The sequence below is a fragment of the Tyto alba genome, unplaced genomic scaffold (genome assembly GCF_018691265.1).
Source record: "Tyto alba isolate M040663 unplaced genomic scaffold, T.alba_DEE_v4.0 Super-Scaffold_16, whole genome shotgun sequence".
Classification (NCBI taxonomy): Eukaryota; Metazoa; Chordata; class Aves; order Strigiformes; family Tytonidae; genus Tyto; species Tyto alba.
In genome coordinates, this window is record NW_024881278.1 from 30,506,492 (window position 1) to 30,528,569 (window position 22,078).

Genomic DNA, 22,078 nt, shown 5'->3' on the forward strand with positions numbered 1-22,078 from the left:
ACTTAGAACTTGATTAAATATATATTTTTTCCCACAAAAATCTTAAATTGAAAATCAATAAATTCCTAGAATAAAATACCAGTTAGAAATCCCTTCTTGTAGCTTGGCTACCTAAAACTTCAGGATTGAAAAATCCAGAGGAACAATAAATACATAAAATAAATCATTGGAGACATTTCAGGTTTTCATCCTCAGTTTTGGGGGAACAGAAAAAGGAATTCGTGCAGAAGCAGGGTAAGATAGATTTATTATAGAGTTTGTCTTATGTTTTTCCTAAAACAGCTAGAATAGAAGAATAGCTAGAGTTGATTGCACATGATTTTCTTTTTTAAAAAAACAGATGTGACATTTTAGTGATCATAAATGAATCAAGGAGTATCAGATTTGCACAGTTCAGACATCTTGAGGGGGAAGAAAAAATACATAGTTCATGACTGCAATGAATTGTGAAGCAAGTCAAAAAAAATTTTGTTACTTTTTCAATATTTCATCTTTAATGTAGGTCAGAAGGAATGTTTGGGGTGCTGATATGAGAAATGTTCTACTTCAGTCCAAACTACAAACATTATATAATCAGAGAAAATTAAACTCAGTTGCTTAGAGACAGTAGCAAGTTGACCGGCAAACAAGAACTCAATCACCCTGATTTTTTCAGATGGTACAGAACAAGCAAGATTAAAAATGTTGGGTTAGGAAAAAAAAAAACAAATGAAGGGACAATACTAAAACTAGGCAGAGGAGATGAGGGCAAGACATTATGACAGCTAAATAAACTTTAAGAGTAATTCTTCCTCACATACGGTAAAAGAGCAAAAATGAAAAGGGAGACTTGGATTTATCCTTTGTTTAGTTTACCTGCCCCCTCCCAGCGAAACAGGCAGCTCAGTAGAATATAAATCACTAAAAAAATTGACTGCTAGTACTTATAACATATGAATTGAACTGATTATCAGAATATTGTCAAAAAAGGAATATTAAGCACTACACAGTAGTGAGAATGTTTTATTCCTTTCAGATGATATCTCATACATCATTTTGTTGGAGAGGGGGCTTAATTTCATCTTCTTGTTGCAATGACATCTTTCTTGCTGAAGTAAATTATAATAGTTATAACTGCTGAAGGACATGAGAGGGGGAAGGGAAGCCTGTGACATGTCAACTGGCTGTCAGAGAGGTTGATAGAAAAAAAATAAGTGAGCTGCTGATAGATAAAGAGGAAGGAGGAGGGGGAGAAGAAAGGCTGCTGTGGGAAAAAATGTTACTGTCATCAGATTTGCCTGCTTAACTTCTTAAATCCTTAGACGAGCAAGTAATCTATTAATATTTAAACATGATTTTCATGTTCTCTTACCACTGCGGTTTCACTGAGACCACTAAAATCTATTGCTTGAGTAATTCTGTACTGATTATACGAAAGAGCAGACTATTCTAGAAAGGAAAGGCTATCCCAAATTTCTTTCTGCTCAGAAAGGCACACAATAAATCAAGAATCATCTCCTGTAAGATATGATGCAAGCAGAGCTGTGGATCCCATGGATTCAGGGAAGAATGTAGACCACAGAGGAGAACAAAGTTGAAAGGGATAGAAGTGTCAATTATGTTGAAATCTGATATTTTGTAAAATAAACCAACTTCAAACAGACTGTTACTTAATCCCAGTTTTGGAATGGAATGTAAGGTTCCCCCCTGCCCTACAACACATGTACTACAGCACCAAGGTGCTTTACCCTAAAACATCTAAATGAATACAACAGCACTAAAAATCACTGACAACACTGGGTTAATTTTCTATTCACAGTGCATTGTAAACATAAGTACCAGACACTTTGTGAATAAGCTTCCAAGAAATCTAGTTGAGTCTTTGCACATGATACTCCAGCAGAAAGACACAGTTTCTCCTTTTCTATACTCAACTCAATTTCCCAGTAACGTGTGATGGGCCAGAAAGCATACATGCATCAAATTAGCAGCAAGTGTTTAGATCCTGACATTCCTGAAAAATGATTCAGAGTTTTGAATAAAAGTGCTTAGAAGAAAAAAAAAAAAAAAAAAAAAAAAAAAAAAAAAAGAATAGCTTTGAATTAATTTAGTTAAAAAAACGGTCTTACTAGTACTAGCAGGGATTTGCTGTGAGAAAGTCTTTGCAGTGTTATAATCTTGTAACCAACAGAGGCTATTCAAAATGGGCAACACAGCTTAGAAAAGAAGTGAAAGAGACTTTTTATAAAGCCACGAATGTTACAGCAGTAGAGACACATGGCACTCTTAATGAGCTTTTCAATACTCTTGCTAGTTATAAAACAAAGAAAACTGCAGCCATTTTCTCAGCAGAGAAAAATGCACCGCTTTTATTTAAGCTATATAAACAACTTCACTTCAGAAACCAAACTGGCATGTTAGTTTTATAAAGATTTTGATAGGAAGGCTTAACATTAAAAATATCGTATGCTGTGAACTGATTGCTCCCTAGTTCCATGTTAATATCATAAATACCATACAAAAGATGAGAAAAACAAGCCATTCCCATTTCTACCTTCTACTCCCTCCTCCCAAAGCCCCCTCCCTACAGTGGAAACCAGAGAAAGTATTCATATATGCATATATACACACACACACACTCTCAACAAAATGCGCACTATAATTCTTTGCTGTGATTTTCTAAGGTATCATACAATATCAGTTTCTATTACACTCAATAAATGGCCACATCTGAAAAAAAAAAATAATCTGTCCAACCATTCTCAAATTTGTTAGTAAAAACAGCCTCTTATGAAATCAGTAGCTCAATACAGTGGAAAAACAAAAGATGAAATATTCCTATCTGGTTCATCTTTGGAATACACAGTATTCCTTGGATTTTGACAGACTCCCTCCACATTCTCCAAGTCCTCGATCAGACATTGGTATCCTTCATGCCATTACACAATTTCAGAATGATCAGGTATTTTTGTTAGAAGACAGTGAATAAATATAAAGGTTTGTACCCTGAGCAAAATAAAAGCTATTACACCTTTTTTCCCTCTTTAAGGAAGATATTCTCACCTGTTCAAAGTGTCGAAAGACAGAAGAGCTGCCAGAGCTTCCTTTCCCAGTTTTCACCATTTCATAAACAAATCAACTGCTCTACTCTCCATAAATGACAGAAGTCTCATGAGTACAACAAACCAACGCAACTAAATTTTCTACTGTCCCGTTTCTTTTCCTTCTCATCTTCTATAGATCCCAAAGGATACAGATACAGGGCTAAGATGTGGGAAGCACAAAGCAAGAGGCTTCTCTTCCAGAGCTTCTGGCTAGTTTTTCTCCTCAGTCCCTTATAGATTAACACTATTGCTACCTGTCAGATTCTCCTGATTATAACACACTAGTAAGGGAAAAAAAGTAACATCCTCCCACACTGGGCTAAGTGCTTATCACATTTACCACAAAGCCCATTTCTCCTGGACAATGCGAGGGCTAGGGCAGAGGGAAGGTGTAATGTGAAAGATCAGCTACAGCTCCTTGATCCTGGATATTCTGTTGAAGTGTCCTATCAGACCATGAAACACTGAATTGCCTCCCCAGTATGTAACCTATAAGCTACAGTATAAGCTTTAGAGAAAGTTGTAAGAACCTGTAACTGCAGAGTCTAATCTTATGAGGTTGTTCTTTTTTAAAAAACACAAATACTTTTTTTCTTTTGTAGGAGAAAAATGTAGCACCATCTAGTATTTGATCCTTGACCTATTTCCCTACAATAACTCCATAACCTTCAAGTTAAAACATAAAGGAAGATTTACCAGTTCTTACATGGAACTTTCATATGTTCCTGGAACTCTTTTACAGTTCAGAAATATTTAGTTTCCTGTTCTAACATTTATGTTCATATGACTGACATGTTCTATAAAGCTTTAAATGTAATTTTTAAAAAGTTCTTTTAAAAAAATACACTGAAATATCTTGTACATTTATATAACAGTGTTGTTCATTTATTCTCCTCTTTGGTATATTAACTGCATTACTTATTCAAAATAATGCAAACAGCAAATATTAAATAGAATTGATTTTAAGACCTTCTGCTCATTTGTGAAAAGCATTTTTTTCCCTAAAATCAGTGATGGATTTGAGAACTTCTAGGGCAAAACTGCTGCCCAATATAAAACCCAGCATAGTTCACATTTGTATTTTTACATTGAAAACAATCCACTGAAATTAAAGATAGGATAAAGAAGCATATTTAGGCATTGTAAAACTCACTTGGGGAGCTGGGAGTAATCTAAGCTACAAAACCTCAACATGAAAGCAGTACTGAGTTAGTTCTTTGGTCTCTTGCATTGTATACTTCCTATACAGAAAGCTCTGAGTAAAAAAGCTTATTATAAGGAAGAAACCAGTAATTCTAACAGAGAAGCACTGGGTTTCACTACTGGTTTACCGTCCTCCTTTTTCCCTCTTAAAAATGGCTTTTAAATGCAACATTCAGTTAGCTAAATCAGGAAGTTTGCCAAATACTATATGCATAACTATCTCTGAAGCAGCTTGTGTGATATTTGATTTCTAAATAAAATGTTAGATTTCTTAGGAGTCTAAGTGCTTACCATAATAGAATTAAATAAAAACATTATAACTATTTCCCTAAGCCATTATGTGTGAGAAAAAGAATATTTAATTCCCCTTAAAATCAAATGTTTAGTTTCGTGTTTACTCTTAAATGCATGTGAGCTATATTAATTCTCACAAAGATATCAAGTCAGCAATTTAACTATAAGTAGAAAAAGAAAATCAAATGTATCTAATTTCCACTACAGATTAACATCTTAAAAGCAGAAATATTATGTTGCTGACAGGTGAACAGACTTGACTAGAAAACCTCAAGCAGTAAAGTCCAAATTATTGTACTGAGAGGAGTTATCCCAGCCAGTGAGACTACGTACACAAGAACAGAGGATCTGATACACCTCCACACCTTGCTTCAAAAATTAGCAACACTAGAAGTAATTATTAGTTACAGAAATTAGTATTTTTAGGACAATGACAACTAGTTCTCAAATGATTCCAGGAAATGAAAAGCAGCAATCCTTTTGTATTTGACTGTAGTCACCAAGAAGTGACTAACAGTGTTAATTATAGGACTGTAAGCTATGTTGTTTGAGTTCTCTCTCTCACACAGATCTATTCATTTTCAACTTCAACAGATATAAAGGGAAGTTTACAATGCCTGTTAGCCAAATTACACCTAGTAAGAGGCATGACCACATTATCTACTTGAGCTCACTTTGATCATCCTTTCCCTCTCATACTACCTGGACCTTAATTCTCTCTGCTCAAGAGAAATTGCAGGTCACATGCATTTGTTTTGCAATGTCCAAAGCAAGAGGATCTCTTGACGATTCAATGATCTATTAAAAATGCCTTACAATTTCTCAAGTTTCTTAAGATATCTTGAAATACCCTCCTTTCTTCATGAAACATAAATTTCAGCAGATATCAGATGAATGCATGACAACCATCTAACCAGCCTGCAGATTTAGGAATCCACATGTAGGCTGAGAAGATGCCTGCTCACACACACACACGCACGCATTTAGCAGTTTAAATGATGCTAAAGAAATTACTAGAGCAGCATTGATATAGTGCTCATTTGCCTGTTTCACTAGTAGTACCAAAGCTTGGTAAATACCTTAAATACATGTGGTAAAATTTGCAGTGTCACTTACTCAGCTAGTAGGCACATTAAGAACCAAGGTTGTGCTAACATTCACACAGAATATCCCTACTGGCAGGGATTACAGTGTGATGAATTTGCTTGTCTTGGTAAGGTGGAGCTAAGGTGCAAAAGAGCTCAGAGATTTTATCAATAAATTCTGCAGTGACTATCCACAATTTTAGGCTCAGGTGCAAACTCCACAGAAGATGCCTTTATTGAAAAGAACTTACATAAGCTATTATCTGACTCCTGCTTTCAGTTTCGATGAAAGATTTAGGATGGTAAAGTTACAATTCATACTTGTTCTTGTTTGTGTCTTGGCAGCACAGGTTGAGATCAAAAGAGAAAACAATGAACGGTTTAAAGATTGAATTGCATCCCTACATCCAGTTAACTTGGAAACATTAAGCAAAAGTTTAAAAGAACACTATTCTGATATTGAAATTTATTTCCTCTAATTTTTAGGCTACCAGCTACTTCTTTAAGTCACTGCTGTCCACTGAATTCTGCACTACTAGTGAGATCTACATTCCTGTTCATTTTTTCCTACAGACCTTTCTTTTCTGCTACTAGGAACACAAAATGGTAGGGAAGCCTACCCATATCATTCAGCTGTGTTTCTCTGGAGATCTATCCTGAGAGTGGTTGCTGATCTTACAAGGGTGTAGCAGACTGTAGCTGACTTAGAAGTTCTATAAAGAGATAAATAAATTAATGAAAACATAAGCTCCCCAACAGTCACTGCAATGAATATTTGAGGAAGTTCAGCGTCTGTCCTGTGATTTTTGAGGAATCAGCCACTAGATGGCAGAAAAGTGCAGTTTAATTTTCTCATCATTATGCATTCACCCAGCACCTCAGAAAACAGGTAATACAATCTGCCAAGCAATGTCAGATAAAAGATCACAGTAATGCTGATTATCTTTCTTGCCTCGTATATGAACTACCTTGACTATTTCTCCTCTGTTGTAAAATTTGAAGAGTGATTAAATGTTTGAAAACTCATGTTAAAACTGCTAAACCCCACCCTTAGTTTAATTATTCTGGAAAGTACACCATTAGAGGAGTAGGGTCAATTTTTGTAAACATGTTCTGCTACCACAATATCATTCCATTTAATATTAAAACAATAGAATATATGGAGAAGTTATTCCAAGATTCAGGAATGTAATGGCTGCTTTTCCACCCAAGAATTACGCAAACAATAATGGGCAGTGGGAAGACTGAAGCAGGAAGTATAGAAAAAAAAAAAAAAACTCCAGGAAGTTTGACAGGAAATAAAATAGGATAAGCAAAATTGTGAGTTTTCACAGAAAACTCTCAATTGAAAGTATATTATTTTAACAACAAAAATAGCAGGGTTTGTTTTAATGAGATTATATGCATGTCTTAATTTCATAGACTTGCATAAACATTTTTGCAAAACAAAATATACTTTGTTACTCCATTTTTTTGAAAAAGCTTGCAGTAGACAGTTCATAATTTTTTTTCATTCTTATGGCCTTTTCTATGTGTGCATTTGCTTAATTTGTATAAATTTATTATTTCTGTAAGCTTTTTCCCCTCCTTTAATGGTAATCATACTTTAATGTTGTTACAGGATAGTTCAATTACTACAATATGAAGTGAGAGTGGACAGTCATTTTTTCTTCATTTCAATTTTTTCTTGCTCTCTATTCCCACCTTTTAAAAAAACAAAACACCTTAGAAACTATATTGTAAAAAATCCCTAAGATCACTGTAGCAACAAATAGAAAACCTACATAAACCAACCTGGTTTATAGTGATTCACTCACCTCCCTCACGCAGATCTTACACATGCTGTATTAGCATAGGGACCTAAACAAACATTAAAACCAACCCATTCTACATTTATCTAACAAAAAGATTAGGATTTTCTTTTTTTACAGATTGAACTTCCTTTTACCGTCACAAAAATCCCCAACCAAACATTACCACAGGTAACCTTAGATTACTGTCCATATTCTTTTCACATAACTACACGTGTCAGTGATAAAATTCTAGCTCAGTTGAAGTCAAAGAGATTTTTGCTGATATCCTATCTGCAAACTCTTAATAAGAACTTACTTTTTCAAATGGCACTACTATAGCAAAAGGGGCCCAGACTAGAAGGCTTGGGTAAGAGAGCAAGCCTTCTTTACTGCACTAAAGCTAAAGTCTAACATCGTGGAAAGTAAGCAAAAATGGCAATATAGTCACTGGCCTTTCCTCCTCCATCCCCCAAGCTACTGTTGAAAAACACAAAAGAGCAGAAAAGATCAAGGAAGGAAGCAAACTGTATTTTGAGTAAAAAAAATTACATTGAAAAAAATATTGAGTTCGAATTTTCAGGGCTTCTTTGGAAGTTACGGAATTGTTCTACAGCAAATCAGCCATTGAACTGGGAAGAAACATGTCTAAGCAGAACATCTGATACATAGACTGAATAAATCTGACAATAAAACAGAAATTCCTTTTAAACTCCACTTAACTACTGTTCAGAGAAGAACACTTTCAACGCCAGTACCATAGGAAGTTTGCTGTAAAAATGCATGGTCTAATATTACATTATAATTCATCTAGTTAATAAAAACTAAAATAAATCCATAAGAAAAACTTCATGTGTTTTCAGGGGAAATTAAATTTGTTGATGTCAAGCTTATCCTGCATGATGGCTGAAAACTAGTCGAACTTCATCACTTTAATTTCTTGAAATAAGAAAAAGTTAATGAAATGACTGAGTCATGACTAGATTCGGTTTACAAACAGTTTCACAATTGATGTGATTGACAGTTTACTGCTTAGTACTCAATTTAAATTTTAAGTGAAAACATGTTTACTAGGAAGTCCAGATAAGTTACTTACTGAAGTAAAAGCCAGAAGTTCCTCTTCAGTTAATTTGTGTATTGGATTGTTCTTTTGGAAGTCTATACTGTAACGAAAAAAAAAAAAAAAAAGATGATTTAGTATTTAGAATACCACTATGCAGAACACGTTTTTCAAACTTGCAGAAATCTAAAGGACATTCTGGAAAACTGTTACAATGACAAATGGGAGTATGGTATGTGCAGAAGAAGGCTTAGACCTAGGAGCAGTCACAGAAAAACAAAAAAAAAAACAAAACAAACAAAAAAACAAACAACAAAACAAAACAAAACCAGAACCATTTAGGGGACCAAGATATTTTAGTAGCACCTTTCCAACACCATTCTAAATTGAAATACTCAGTTTAAGCTTCTGGCAATAACAATTTTACAAATCCTAAACAATTTTAAACCCATTCTCTGTTTTCAGTTAAAATTCCATGACTAATTGAACACACATTCTGCAAAGCAAAAAAACACTAATGCTCAAAAAGTGCTAAACAGTAATCTCAAACACCCTCTTTCTAGTCACTCAAGGAACATGACCACAGGGTCCATTTCTCACTAACACGTATTACCACTATCTAGTGGTACACAAAGTGGGAAAACCAAACAAATACACAGAAATGAGAATTAAAATTATTTTATTCACAGTGGGACATGTTTCCAGAGGTTATAGATAAATAAATCGGGCTTACAACTCTGCATGGGTAGATGTTCTCCTTAGACAACAGCCCACTAACATTTATAAATACACTACAAGAGATACCTCCAAGTGGCACAGAGAGCAATAGAGTTCAAGCTTTCTGTAAAAAGATATCAAGTGAAAATATATCCTAAATCATACCACAATGTGGATCATCACCAAACCTATATACTGCCTATATACATGACTGACAATACATAAGCTTAAATTCATCGTGTTATTCCTTAAATGTTGCAGCAGGCTTCATATTCTAGTTTAAAATTGCAAAGATATATTAATTGTGGAAATAGGTCACAGATTGAAACAACACTCCCTACACTGCATACCTTACTTCCAGAAACAAGACTTTGCTCCGATCTTACTTTTTTCTTGCTATTTTGTTAATTCTTTATATATATGATACAATTGCCATTGCAGAAATAACACTCAATACTTTGATTAAAACCTTGTTACTAGCCACAAGAACAAGGTATAGAATAGAGGGTGCCTGTTGAAAACTTGATCTTTGAAACGTCATAGTGATGAAGAGAGGTTCCTGAGGACTGACAGAAAACAAATGTCACTCTTACCTTCAAGCAAGAGCAAAAAGGAGGACCCAGGATAGCCTCACCTCATTCCTTGGAAACGACATGAAGCAAATCCTCCTTGAAGCCATTTCCTAACACATGGACATAATTCCTAACAATTAACCAGTTAACCAATTCCTAACACATGGAATCAATACAGATTCACCAAGGGGAAGTTATGCTTGACCACCTTGATAACATCTGTGATGAAATGACTGTGTTGGTAGATTTGGGGAGAGCAGAGGACATTGCCTACCCGGACTTCGGTAAGGCTTTCAGCACTGCCTCCCATAAGATCCTCATGAAGAAGTTGATGAGCAGGGAGTGAGGTAGCCTGAAAACTGGCTTAACAGGTAGGCCCAGGGGGTTGGGATCTGCAGTACAAAGTCTAGTTGGAAGTCAGTAACTAGTCATGAACCCCAGGGGTGAATACAGAGTCCAACACTGTTCAACATCTTTATTAAGAATCTGGTTAATGTGGCAGAGTGTACCCTCAGCAAGTTTGCAGATGGCACAAATTGAGAGGAGCAGCTGATCTACCAGCAGCTTTTGCTACAATCCAAAGAGATCTTGACAAGCTGGAGAAAGTCTGACAGGAATCTCATGTAGTTTTGCAAAGGGAAATGCCAAGTCCTGACTTTGCTTGAGCAAGGGGTTAGACAAGATGATCCTTAGCAGTGCCTTCCAACCTCAATCAATCTGTGATATGAAGGACAAGGAGACAGAGTAGTCTGCATGCAGTTAGGTAGAAGAAATCATGCTTGATTAATGAGATAGCCTTCCATGATGAGATGACTAGATTGGCAGACTTTATTTTGACTTTGAAAAGGCACTTGATACTGTCTTCCATTACAATATGGGCTAGGTAAATGCACAGCATGGTGCATTGAAAACCAGATGAACCGCCAGTCTCAAAGGATTATGACGAGCAGCATAAAGTCCAGCTGGAGGTCAGCGATTTGTGGTGCACCCCAGGATCAAATTATGTTTAACATCTTCATTAATGACCTTGATGATGGGACACAATGCAAGGTTCTGCACCTGGGGAGGAACAGCCCCATGCACCAGTACAGGCTACAGGCAGACCATCTGGTAATGAGCTTGGCAGAAAAGGACCTGAGGTCCTGGTGAAAACTAGAGTTGAACATGAGCCAGCAATGTGTCCTTGGGGCAAAGTCATCCAACACCTGCTGGTCCACATTAGGAAGAGCGCTGCCAGCAAGTCGAGGGAGGTGATCCTCTACTTGAGGGAGGGAAGCACTCTACTCAGCGCTGGCGAGACCACACCTGGAGTACTGTCACCAGCTCTGGGCTCCTCAGTTCAAGAGAGATGTGGACATACTGGAGCAAGCCCAGCAAAGGGCCATAAAGATGCTTAAGATAGTGAAGCATGTGACATACAAAGAGACGGTGAGAAAGCTGAGATGGTTTAACCCAGAGAAAAGAATGCTCAGGGGGATGTTATCAATGTGTATAAATACCTGATGGCAGGGAGTAAACAAGACAGAACCAGACTCTTCTCAGTGGTGCCCCATGAAAGAATAAGAACATTGGGCACAAACTGAAATTCAGAAAATTCCATTAAAAAAAAAAAGCAAAACCTTTATTAATGTGAGGGTAGTAAAGCACAGGAAGGGGTTACCCAGAGATACTCAAAGTCCAACAGACATGCCCATAAGCAACCTGCTCTAGTTGATGGTTTCAAGCAGGAAAGCTGGACTAGACGATCTCTAGAAGTCCTTTTCCAACCTCAACAATTAAATCTTCAATTTAATGATACTTACAGTCTACATTTTTCACTGTTTTGTTTTGCTAATAAAAGAAAGAAGAGTCTATTTCTTATTCAAAGCTAGAAATAAGCTGACATTTTTTACATTGTACTTTAAAATTTCTCTCTACACTGTGCATGTTACTGGGTAACATGACACTGATCTCTCTTGCCATCCTACTCCAACTACCTCCTGTAGAATACAGAAGGATTTGTTGTTTTTCTTTTTTCCTCTTGATCTTAGCCAAAGTAATTCTTCTTCCCGAAGAATAACAAATGTAACATTTATGCTGTGTGCAGAGCACATTGTAGGCTCTGGGGAACAAGTAAAACCTGTGGCTGTCTAATGAGTTTACACTGTCTTCATACCTGAGTATACTTAATGAGATTATACATGAACTGTGACAGTTGAAAGGAGACAGCACAGAAAAAAGTTTGCGAAATTCGATAATTTGCAGTTTATTTACAGAGTGACTGAATATCCCAAATGAAGTAATGAATCTGCTTTTCAGTAGAGAACCCTCTTCTGCCTTCAAGTGCTTAAAGTCTAAAATGGTCAAGACAGAAAAGGTAAAACATTGATTTTTCTTTTGGTAAATTCTACCAAGGGATAGTAAGAATGCATTTTGAAGCATATACTACACTGCTTTTCACTTTTAAGTTCCTTGCTTATCTGCCAGATGTGAAAAGTGTCAGAGTGCCTGATTTGTTTTGGTTTTTTCCTCTGAAGAAAAGACACGATAAAGTATTAAGAAATAATAAAAGAGTTCTAAGAGTAAGCAGCAAAGTACTCGGGATAGAAAAACAGAAAATTGATGCCATTCAAGCACTCTTTATCTCTTTATCTTTGCATGCCCACACAAATAAGTAGAATTATTATCTGTTTAGCAGAGTGCCAAGCCTCATTCATGATAGTATGGGTCTCTTCAAAATTCCACCCCTACTATATGGGGAACAGAGTTAAAAACAAACAAACAAAAAAACACAGGAAGAGAAAGTTCTCTCTGGAGAGCACTGCTTCAGCATTTCTAAAATGGCCATTCTTTAGGAACCACGAATATTCATCAAACCAGAGCAGCCTAGGCACGAGTACAGATGAAACATTCAGGAAATTAAGGGATGAGTTTGAAACTTTCTACTCTGCCAATGCAAATGGCATTTGTTCAAAGGACTGCAGCCAAATACAGGTGGGCTGAGAGAGAGAGCAAAAGCATAATTACACCCCCTTCCGAGATTCAGTTTCCTCCCCCTATTAGGAGATAATATCCCTTTCCCCCTATTCTTTTGTAACTTAGGAGGATCTATTCTTTAATAGTGCTGTTCTTGATGCTTTCCCATCAAACTTATCCCCAAATTTCTGAGGGTTGGGGGTGACAAGAATGACAACAAATGACTACAAAACCCCAAAGTAAACAAAATTGTCAGTGTGTACAGTGAATTTTCTAATTTTTTTTTTTTTTTTTAAATAGCTATCACATAAAGTAAGTGGCATATGGGAGCTACTCTCCCAATTTATTAAAATGGTAACATTTAAAATTGTTATGGAAGTTATATAATGAATCTAAAAGCACACCAGGTTCAGAGCTGATGATTATTCACAGCAACAGAAGCCAAAAGAATAAAATGTACATATATTTTAAAACTACTGAGAGATTTATGTGCAAGTGAAAACATCTGTGTGAACCGAAATAAACATAAGTAGGTTGCTTAAACCTGAACTGAAATTATATAACTGCAGTTCTTTAAGGTTCAAGGTTTCATGAAAAGGGTGTTTTCACCTCTGCGATTAATTAACCAACCAGTTTTATCCTGTAACACCACAGGTACCTAAATAAAGCAAATTGGGTGGGTGGGTGAGAGGGGAAGGGCATGACTGACCAGAATTTTTATGAAAAGATTTGCACATTACTGTAGGGAAGAACATGACCAGAGTAGCTAAAAGACAACAATTTCTAAAGTGTAAGAAAGCTTGAGAGATCTTCCAACTCTTCTTCCTGCTCTAAAAACCTCTGTAACTTCAGACAAATGTTTATCCAGTTTATTCCTAGAGGCCTCCCATGATGGAGGTTCCACACATTCTTTATACCATTTATGCTGATGTTTCATAAGAGCTCTCAGTCTGAGCAACCTGTATGAGTGTGGCCACAAGGAAATATCTTCTATGCTTTTGGTTGAGTACTGATGCAAAAGGGCTTCAAGAAGCAAGTGAAGACCTTGACAACACATTTTATTCTCATTATATTCTGTAAAGTTAGACTGTCGATACAGAAAGCTAACTATTATTCCTCCTTCCTGATTTAACTTGTGTGTTTCTGAATTTTGATGAAGAGACCGATTGAAAAAAAGAAAAGTATATTAACTATTACAGTACTGCATTTCCTCCCATCTTCCCACATAGAAATACCAATGTTACAGATGAGCTTTTCTGAAAGTTTTAGACAACACTGCTAGGAAACAATTCTGTAGCATATATCACTGTTTTTTTCCTTCCTTGAGAAAATTTTTCATGAAAACAGGAAAGGAATAAAAAATTTCTCTGCTTCAGCTGTCCATTGTCAGCTGCTAGCGGAAATACTTACAGTCACCTTGAGATAGTCAACTAAAGTCACTAAACACTAGTCACTCATACAAATGTGAATTCATGTGGAAAATAACAAGGTTCTCCTCTATCTATGGGAAAAAAAATAAAGTAAAAAAGGCAGCAAAAAACCTTCAAAGATTATAACAAGAACACCACAGCAGGCAGACAACCAGAATATTAAGTGACATGACCACAGCTTTTGAAAAGCATGAGTAAATGAAGGGACAGTTAAAATTGACAAAATTGAAACTTATTTTTCAGCATCCCAAAGATATATTGATAAAAGCAGAAAGGATTAATCCTCTCCTTATCTGAGATAGATCTGTCACAGCTTTTTGAAGCATATTGATATAGTCCTTTCAGATCAAAGCAGTGCTAAAACAGGTCTCTAACTTCCATTTCTGCCACATCCAAGTACAACACTTTAAGACACGTAAGTACAGTAATGCAAACCTTGAAAGAGAAAAATGGAATTGTTTTAATGATTTTTCCAGCCTGAATCGAATAAAATGTAAAGCTATATTTTAAATATGAATCCAAACCTAGAATAGAATTGAAGCTTGGTTTTAAGCATGTCTAATGACTGTGTCAAGCTCTCGTCAGCGTAGTCTACAAGCATTCCACTTCTATGCCTGTATTTGTTCTGATTTCAAGGACAGGTTAAGCAGTTCTCTCCTGATTTCAGGAGCTGAAATCGTAGTGGACTTTAGGATCTGTTACTGTAGGATCTTTGATCAGGTATCTTTTCATAACAATATGAAGAGAAGACAGTAATAACTGCATCATTCAACTTTGGAAGGTATTTTGTGTCCATTCTTGAGTCCTATCTTAGCAAGTTGAATGAAACAGGAGAGAAAAAAATGAATAGAAATAGACATTCTTTACATGGATAAAACAGAACCTTAGAGTAAGATCTACTCTGCAGCAGAAAGAATTATTTTCTAGTAAATCAGCAAAAGCTAATTGCCTATAGTTTACAACTTACAACCAGTTATTTAATCTGACTAATCAGATCTACATTGGCAGCCTAATGGAGAAGGTATCCATCTTAACTAAGTAGTTATATAGTTTTGGACTTAATAAACTATAATCTTTGTACCAGTAGAATTAATAGCAATCATTCCAAAGTATCCCTTTTTGGGTTATGACCAGACATTTCTAAATCAATTCTTGAAACAAAGTTGACAAATGTTAACAAACATTCTTAAAAGCCATTAAAAACAAATCAGCATTCTTCAAATAGCTGAATTGGTATTATAATGCAGAATACAGACAGGATCCAAAACTCTGGAGTATTAAATAATAATAATGAAGTATCTTTAAAAATATACTTAAGGAGTCAAAGAAAAACGTCTAAGAAGAAACTAACCAAAAGAGTCAAGACCAGTACTAAATCCTTCTTCCAATTCATCAGGAACAAAAAATCGTGAGAGTCCATAGAAACAAATGACAGCCCTGATATAAAAGTCACTGCAGAGAAGCTATATGAATTAATTGCATTAGCGTTTCTTGTAGAATAACAAAGTACAATTCCCACAAGAGAGCCTTTTGGGTAAGGGAGAGATTCACAGAAGAGAAGAGTTTTTCCTAAATTAAGCTGCAAAAGAGGTTGCACACTAAGAGGTTGCATGTTAAGAAGTTAACAGGACCAAACAGTATTCAGAAAAAAATATTTAAAGTGAGTTTTGGGATGAAATAGCGGAGACACTAGAAATAGTGTATAAGTCCTCATTTAAAACTTCTTCAGTGCCTGAAGACAAAAGAAGAGCAAAAATGATGCCAACCTTTAAATGTGGTGTCAGGAGATCAGTGTAACTACCGACTTGTAAGCACAGTATCTATTGCACGTAAGGAGAGACTTCTAGAAGAGAAGGACTAAAGATACCTGGACAAATACAGTGTGTATGGGGAGACTCAGTCAAGCTATCAGAAAAAAAAATTCCTGTATTGCAAACCTGTTAGGGGCTTTTGGAAAGTTTAACCAGCATGAAGATACGCATAAGCTAGTTGATGAAATCCGCTTGGATCTCTAAGAATTTTTCACAAGTCCCTCACCAAGAAAGACTTTCAAAGAAACTGTGCATTCATGTGGTAAAAGGGAATGTCTTGGCAAAGGTCAGTAATTGATTAAAAGATAGGAAATGGTATGAGACAAATAGTCAGCCATCCCAATGGAGAAGGTCACCACTGTAATCGTGCATAAAATTTGTGCTGTGATCTGTGTACTATAATATTAATAAACAAACAGGAACTGGAAAATGAACAGTGAGGTGAGAAAACTTGCAAATTATATGACATTCTTTGAAGTAAGGCTGTGAATAGACAGTAAGGAGCTGCAGAAAGACCTTATAGGATAGAGCAAAAGGGTAATAAAATAAAAATGCTAAGCAATCCACAATAGGAAACATAGCCCTAGCTTCACAAAAAGTTATAGGCTCTGATCTGATCATTTCTATTCAGGAACAACTCTTTAGCATGGCAGCTGCATGAAAACATTAGTTCTGTAATTGGCAGCTGTTAAAAAGGCAAATTAAAAAGCTGAGTAATTAATTAGGAGAGAATAACATACTAGGGCATACTACATAAAGTATACAAATCATTAACATAAAGCCTACATAAAATATGACATAAAGCCTCTTTTTGTCCACCCATGAATAGTATGTTCTGTTCCTGCACCTTTCATTTCAAAAGCAGTAATTTGGTATTGGAAAAATTTCAGGGACAGATAGAACAATTGTTGTTTTATGATGATGAATAATGATGTTTTATGCCTTGTAAACATGTAGCAACTTCTACAAAAGGAGTATCTGACTAGGCTAGAACTAACCAAATAGGGACATTGTAGCAATTTAAAAAACTTTTAGGAAATGAGAAATAAGTTAGTAAATGAAGCTACTGGCAACCAAAACTACCTGGAGGAAGTTTTTTTCAACAGCAGACAAAATATGTAGACAGACACCTTTGCCAAAGGTTACTAGCAATGCAAGAAATTTACACGGACTCAGTGGAAGACAACAAATATTTGATATCCATTGAGGGTTGCCACACAAACAAGCCAGATTAGGCTCAGGAAATCACTGTTTAGAGACTGTGAAAGTATTAGGAAGAAGTGAGCAACACATACTTGCCCTGTTATTCGCACTTAGGTATCTTCTCACAGCCACTCTGGAGGACAGAATGTAAAGCCAGATGGATGAACACAACTGCTGAGTTTGTTTGCTTGTTTTCTGGCATGTTACCTCCCTTCAAGTGTCAACAATGCAAATTCAAGTTCCTCAGGTAACTACTTAATACTGCAGTTAACTCGTATGAGATAGATGATGAAGAATATATAGGTCAGACTTTCCACATAGACATTTTTATGAGTATTTGCTGTATTTCTATGCAGTTTTACCAGCTGTGTTAATTTTGTGAATGAAGAAGCCAAACCCAACAAATTGATCACTTTACAAGCATTTCCAAGCTTCACAAAGGTATGTCAAGTGACTAATGTTTTTTATGTGAGCATTCTGAATAGCAAGGCAGGAAGTTCATTTCCCCAGTGGGATCTCTTCACACAGCTGTATGTATTGGTGCACAGCAATATATTTTGTAGCAATTATTCTAAACATCCATTAACTGACGATGGTGAGATCACTATACTGTCTGGCACCAGTAATTGGTTGGTTTCAAAATAATAATAATAATTTATACTTACATTATATGTTTATAAAGATGGTCCAGAGTGCCAAAAAGTATTTAACAGAAAAACCTTCATTGCCTTTAATGCTGTCCAAGATTTTATTTCATAGCTTTTACTTTCATAGGGCAACATGTGTAAGCTCTGGCCTTCCAAAGTCAGTTTAACATAACCTTTTCTGTCTCAATGGTTTGGAAAAGACAGTGCTCTCTCTCAGAGAAACAGTTGAAAACAGTTTACCTGCCATTGCCTTGTACTTCTGATACAAGTAATATAGCATGACCTTGCTATAAAGCACAGAGAAGGCTGCAATCATATATATAATCTTAATAAGCATAAGATCCATCTTATCTAAGTTCAACCATGCAAAATTTAGGCCTTTAGCCTAGCTAACTGTCTATACTTCCTTCAAAGTCCATGCAAAAACACAGGTAAATGTATGTGATTCAATCCATTGTAAAATAAGTGCCTGAAGTGAAATGAATCACACTCTGCAGGTGCTGATTACTCCCCTTGACTGGAGAACAGACAGACAGCTAATGTCAGATTCTTAAATTTCAAGCAGCTAAATGCTTTCCTGTTTCCCCTATTTCCATTGCCAACATGTATATTGGGATTTTTTTCTAATTACTCGATTGATTCAAAAGCTCATATGTGGTAACTCTGTTAAAAGTCATTTAGTCCTAATGCTATTTAGTGCTTATGCAGCTGCTTCAAGCACACTTCTACAGCTCACTATGTAAAATGTATAACATATTATTATCCAGTGTATTACTGTATAATAAAAGTTTGGCTTCCTCATGCTTTGCTTACCAGCTGAAGACTTGTTCATAAGCCTTTGGCTAAGCTAAGGTACCTCCAGTGTAACACGCTATTTTAACCTGATTTGATCCTTAAGAGGCAGCAGAAGATTAAGAAATAACCAGCCACTGGACATTTCACTTGCTTTCTTGGAATTTTCTACAGCAGTATCTAATTTCTAAAAGCCTTCCCCTGTTAAAAAATGGTGAATCAAGTGATGAGAAAGGGTTTTCTTCCCAAGCTGCTGACACACGGCTGCTGTTGTCCATTCTAACAGCAATCTAATTTGGGCTATTTCTAAGTGACAAGGGAAACATACTCCCCTCCCAGTTTCTCAGTATTTTAGCATCTATACTATATTAACACATTATTTAAATCATACATTGGCCCATTGTTGAGGTTTTAAATATTCTTATTTTATTCTATTTTTTAAATTGGTACTTTAGTATCTTTTTCCAACAGCCTCTGAAATTTTGGTTTGAGGCTCTATACAAAGTTTTGGCTGCAGTCTTAAATTTGACTAGAAAATAAATTTTACACCATCATGGCTAGTTATTTTCACACAAAATATCAAAAAAGTCATAGCCAAGTGATGCTTCTGCAGTCCTAGGAGTTTCTTTAAATATTTTCTTTAGGTTGTATTACTCCTGCAGTGAGATGACCTGAAGCCACCTCTAGACATTTTCTTCCTATACAGATACAATGGAACAAGAAACTTTTATGTAAGCAAGGCAGGCTGGGGGGGTTTTCCCCCTCTCTACATGTTGTTTTAGCTACAGTTTCATTATCATAAGAGGCAAAGGTTTTCTTTTAGATTTAGTTCCACAGACCATTCAGTATTTGGAAGAAAACTAATTTGCACAGAAGAATCAGAATAGTCAAACACTTTAAAGGAAACTGCCTCAAATTACAGATCCCAGAGAGAACTGGCTGGGTACAGTACACATTGCTACTTTTTTATATAGATGGATTACTGATAAATAAGTTGCTCTTCCTTAAATCAGTGTAACAGGTTTTAAAAAAAATATCTAATTGATTCAGACTCATGCATGTTATTTACAAACTGGTTTAAGCATACTGCATGAGATGTTGCTTGGATTTTTGTAAAGACAGGTGGTGTGAGGTATTTCAACACTTCAAAAAATTTTTCATATCCTCTTAAAATGTTATTGGGGAGAAGATGAAAATGTTTTTACTAATACTGTAATAGTACTTTCTTTTAGCCACTTAATCATTTTAAGCTACTCGAAATGAAACTTACTTCACAGTAAGAAACGTGTATTCAGATAATTCCACAGGATCCTATGCAATTGTAATTAAGTGGTTTCTGAAAGTTGTAACAATTTTCAGTTTGTTGTGCTATTGAGAAATATTTCTGTATGCTGCTGATTTTTAGTCAACATTATTTATCTACAAAAATCTCTGTTGAATTAAGGAGCATTTCTGTGACGTTTGCTGTAAAACAAATACTAGCAAAACCAGTGAAATGTATAGGAAAAAAATTGCTCACATTTACTCTTTCTTTTTTTTACCTAAAGGCTGCCTTTCTTCAACAAACCAGGTCAGCCTGAAAGTTTATTTGCATGTGAAAAAACATCCAATGCTGACAAGGGCAGTTAACAACAGATACCATTAAGATGGTGCTAGACCTAAAACAAAGTCTAGTTAGAACAGCTCTGGAAACTTAAAGGAATTCTAAAGCCAACTTATTAATGATGAAATGAGCTATTTACTCTACAGAACTTAAGTCCTCAAGCAGGAAAGAAAAGCAAAGAATTTCCTATAGCTAAAGACTGAGAAATATGCCATCCTTAAAAGCCAGTGTTAAATGCTTTAACATGTATATGCTTCTTGCCAATTGATATGACAATAGCTGATAAAAGACACCAAGTATATGGCCAGCAATCCAAACCTAAACTCCAGTCAGTCACAAGGGTTGTATCCTAAATCCCCCCAGAAGAACAGTTCTCAAAGCTGGCATTCTACTAATACTTCTGGAATATAGCTGGATATCAAATCTTGTCTCCATCTACAACTGAAATAGCTTCAGTTGCTTAACATTATCCAACTCACTGAGTGGCATTTACCATTCCTGTGGAGGAGCAACACTGAATATTATTTTTTTTTGCTGGTTGTTTTTAGTTTCTTAAATGAGCTTCTTGCCTTGCGTCCTGCCAAACTCACATACCACTTGGATTATAATGTATACATAGAGATGTGTTGTGGTTTGAGCCTACTTGGCAGCTAAATGCCACACAGTCGCTCACCCACCCTCCCCCCACTTGGGAATGGGGAGGGAATCGGAGGGGCAAAGGGAGACTCACGGGTTGAGATAAAAACAGTTTAATAATAGTAACAGAATAATACACTGACAGCAGTATCAGCAAGTAATGTGCAATACAACTGCTCACCTCCCGCCGACCGACACCCGCCTGCTCCAGGCCAGCGATCCCCAACACAAAGGCCCCACAGCCACACTCCCAGAAGTGAGAGCCCCTCCCGGCCCACTCCTGCCTTTATATAGTGAGCACAATGTCACATGACATGGACTATCGGCCAATCGGGGCCCAGCCCTCCAGCTGTGCTCCCCCCGCCCCCACGCACAGGTGAGGGCACTGGGACCTGGGGAGCCCCTGGGGTCTCAGGGGGCTGCAGCTCCTCCAGCTACTAAAACAAACAGGAACTCTAGTCCAGCCCCAACCAGGACAAGATTGCAGGCAAGATGACTTCTAGCCACTATTCAGAGCATAACAGTGGTGGTTTCGAAGTGACACTCTGTGGCCAAGAAAACTACTGTGCAGCCAGCCAATGTGAAATTCAAATTCTACTTTTTCATTAAAAAAAAGGAAAAAAGAGAAAGACCAATAGGCAAATTAAAATTTCCTTCAGGAGGGTAGAGGCAGGAGGGATGATATATTCTGTATATAAGACAATACTGTGTTAAAAAATAAAGTGTGTGTGAAAATGTTGATCAGGAGGGGGAAGGATTTGCCTTGATTTGAATCAGTGTGAAAGACTAAAAGTGATTGAGCCAAGAATATATCTCAAACTCAATGTTCACTCCTTTGTCCTCAAACTGTATCTAGATGTGGCCTTGAAAAGAAAACAAGTTTAAAACTTAGGGAATAAAGAAAATACTAAGCCACAGTACATATTTCACTCATTAATTCCTGACTACATGAATGGTTAAAGGGCATAGCTGAAACTACAGACATACAACTTCACACCTGACTTCAACTATCCAGCCAAGGAAGTATCTGGCCCTTCCAAAAGCTGCAGTCTGAGAAATAGGTGTATGAAAGGAAACAATCTTCTCTCCACTAATGATTTCCGCTGCACTTTATGGGACAAGAAGGGGAAAAATAACTGAGAATTTTGGTGAGTGGGGAGAGAAGTATTATAACCTGTCCTACAAAACAAGCAAAAA

General features: G+C 36.4%; 1 protein-coding gene across 1 annotated transcript in view; it reads right to left on the reverse strand.

The window, feature by feature from the left end:
* The window catches only part of TTC27 (tetratricopeptide repeat domain 27), a 133,443-nt gene that overhangs the window by 77,170 nt on the left and 34,195 nt on the right, over positions 1-22,078 (reverse strand). Inside the window, exon 9 of the mRNA XM_033011066.2 lies at positions 8,552-8,618. Coding sequence (XP_032866957.1) covers positions 8,552-8,618 — 67 coding nt within the window. The remainder of the gene's footprint in view (positions 1-8,551; positions 8,619-22,078) is intronic.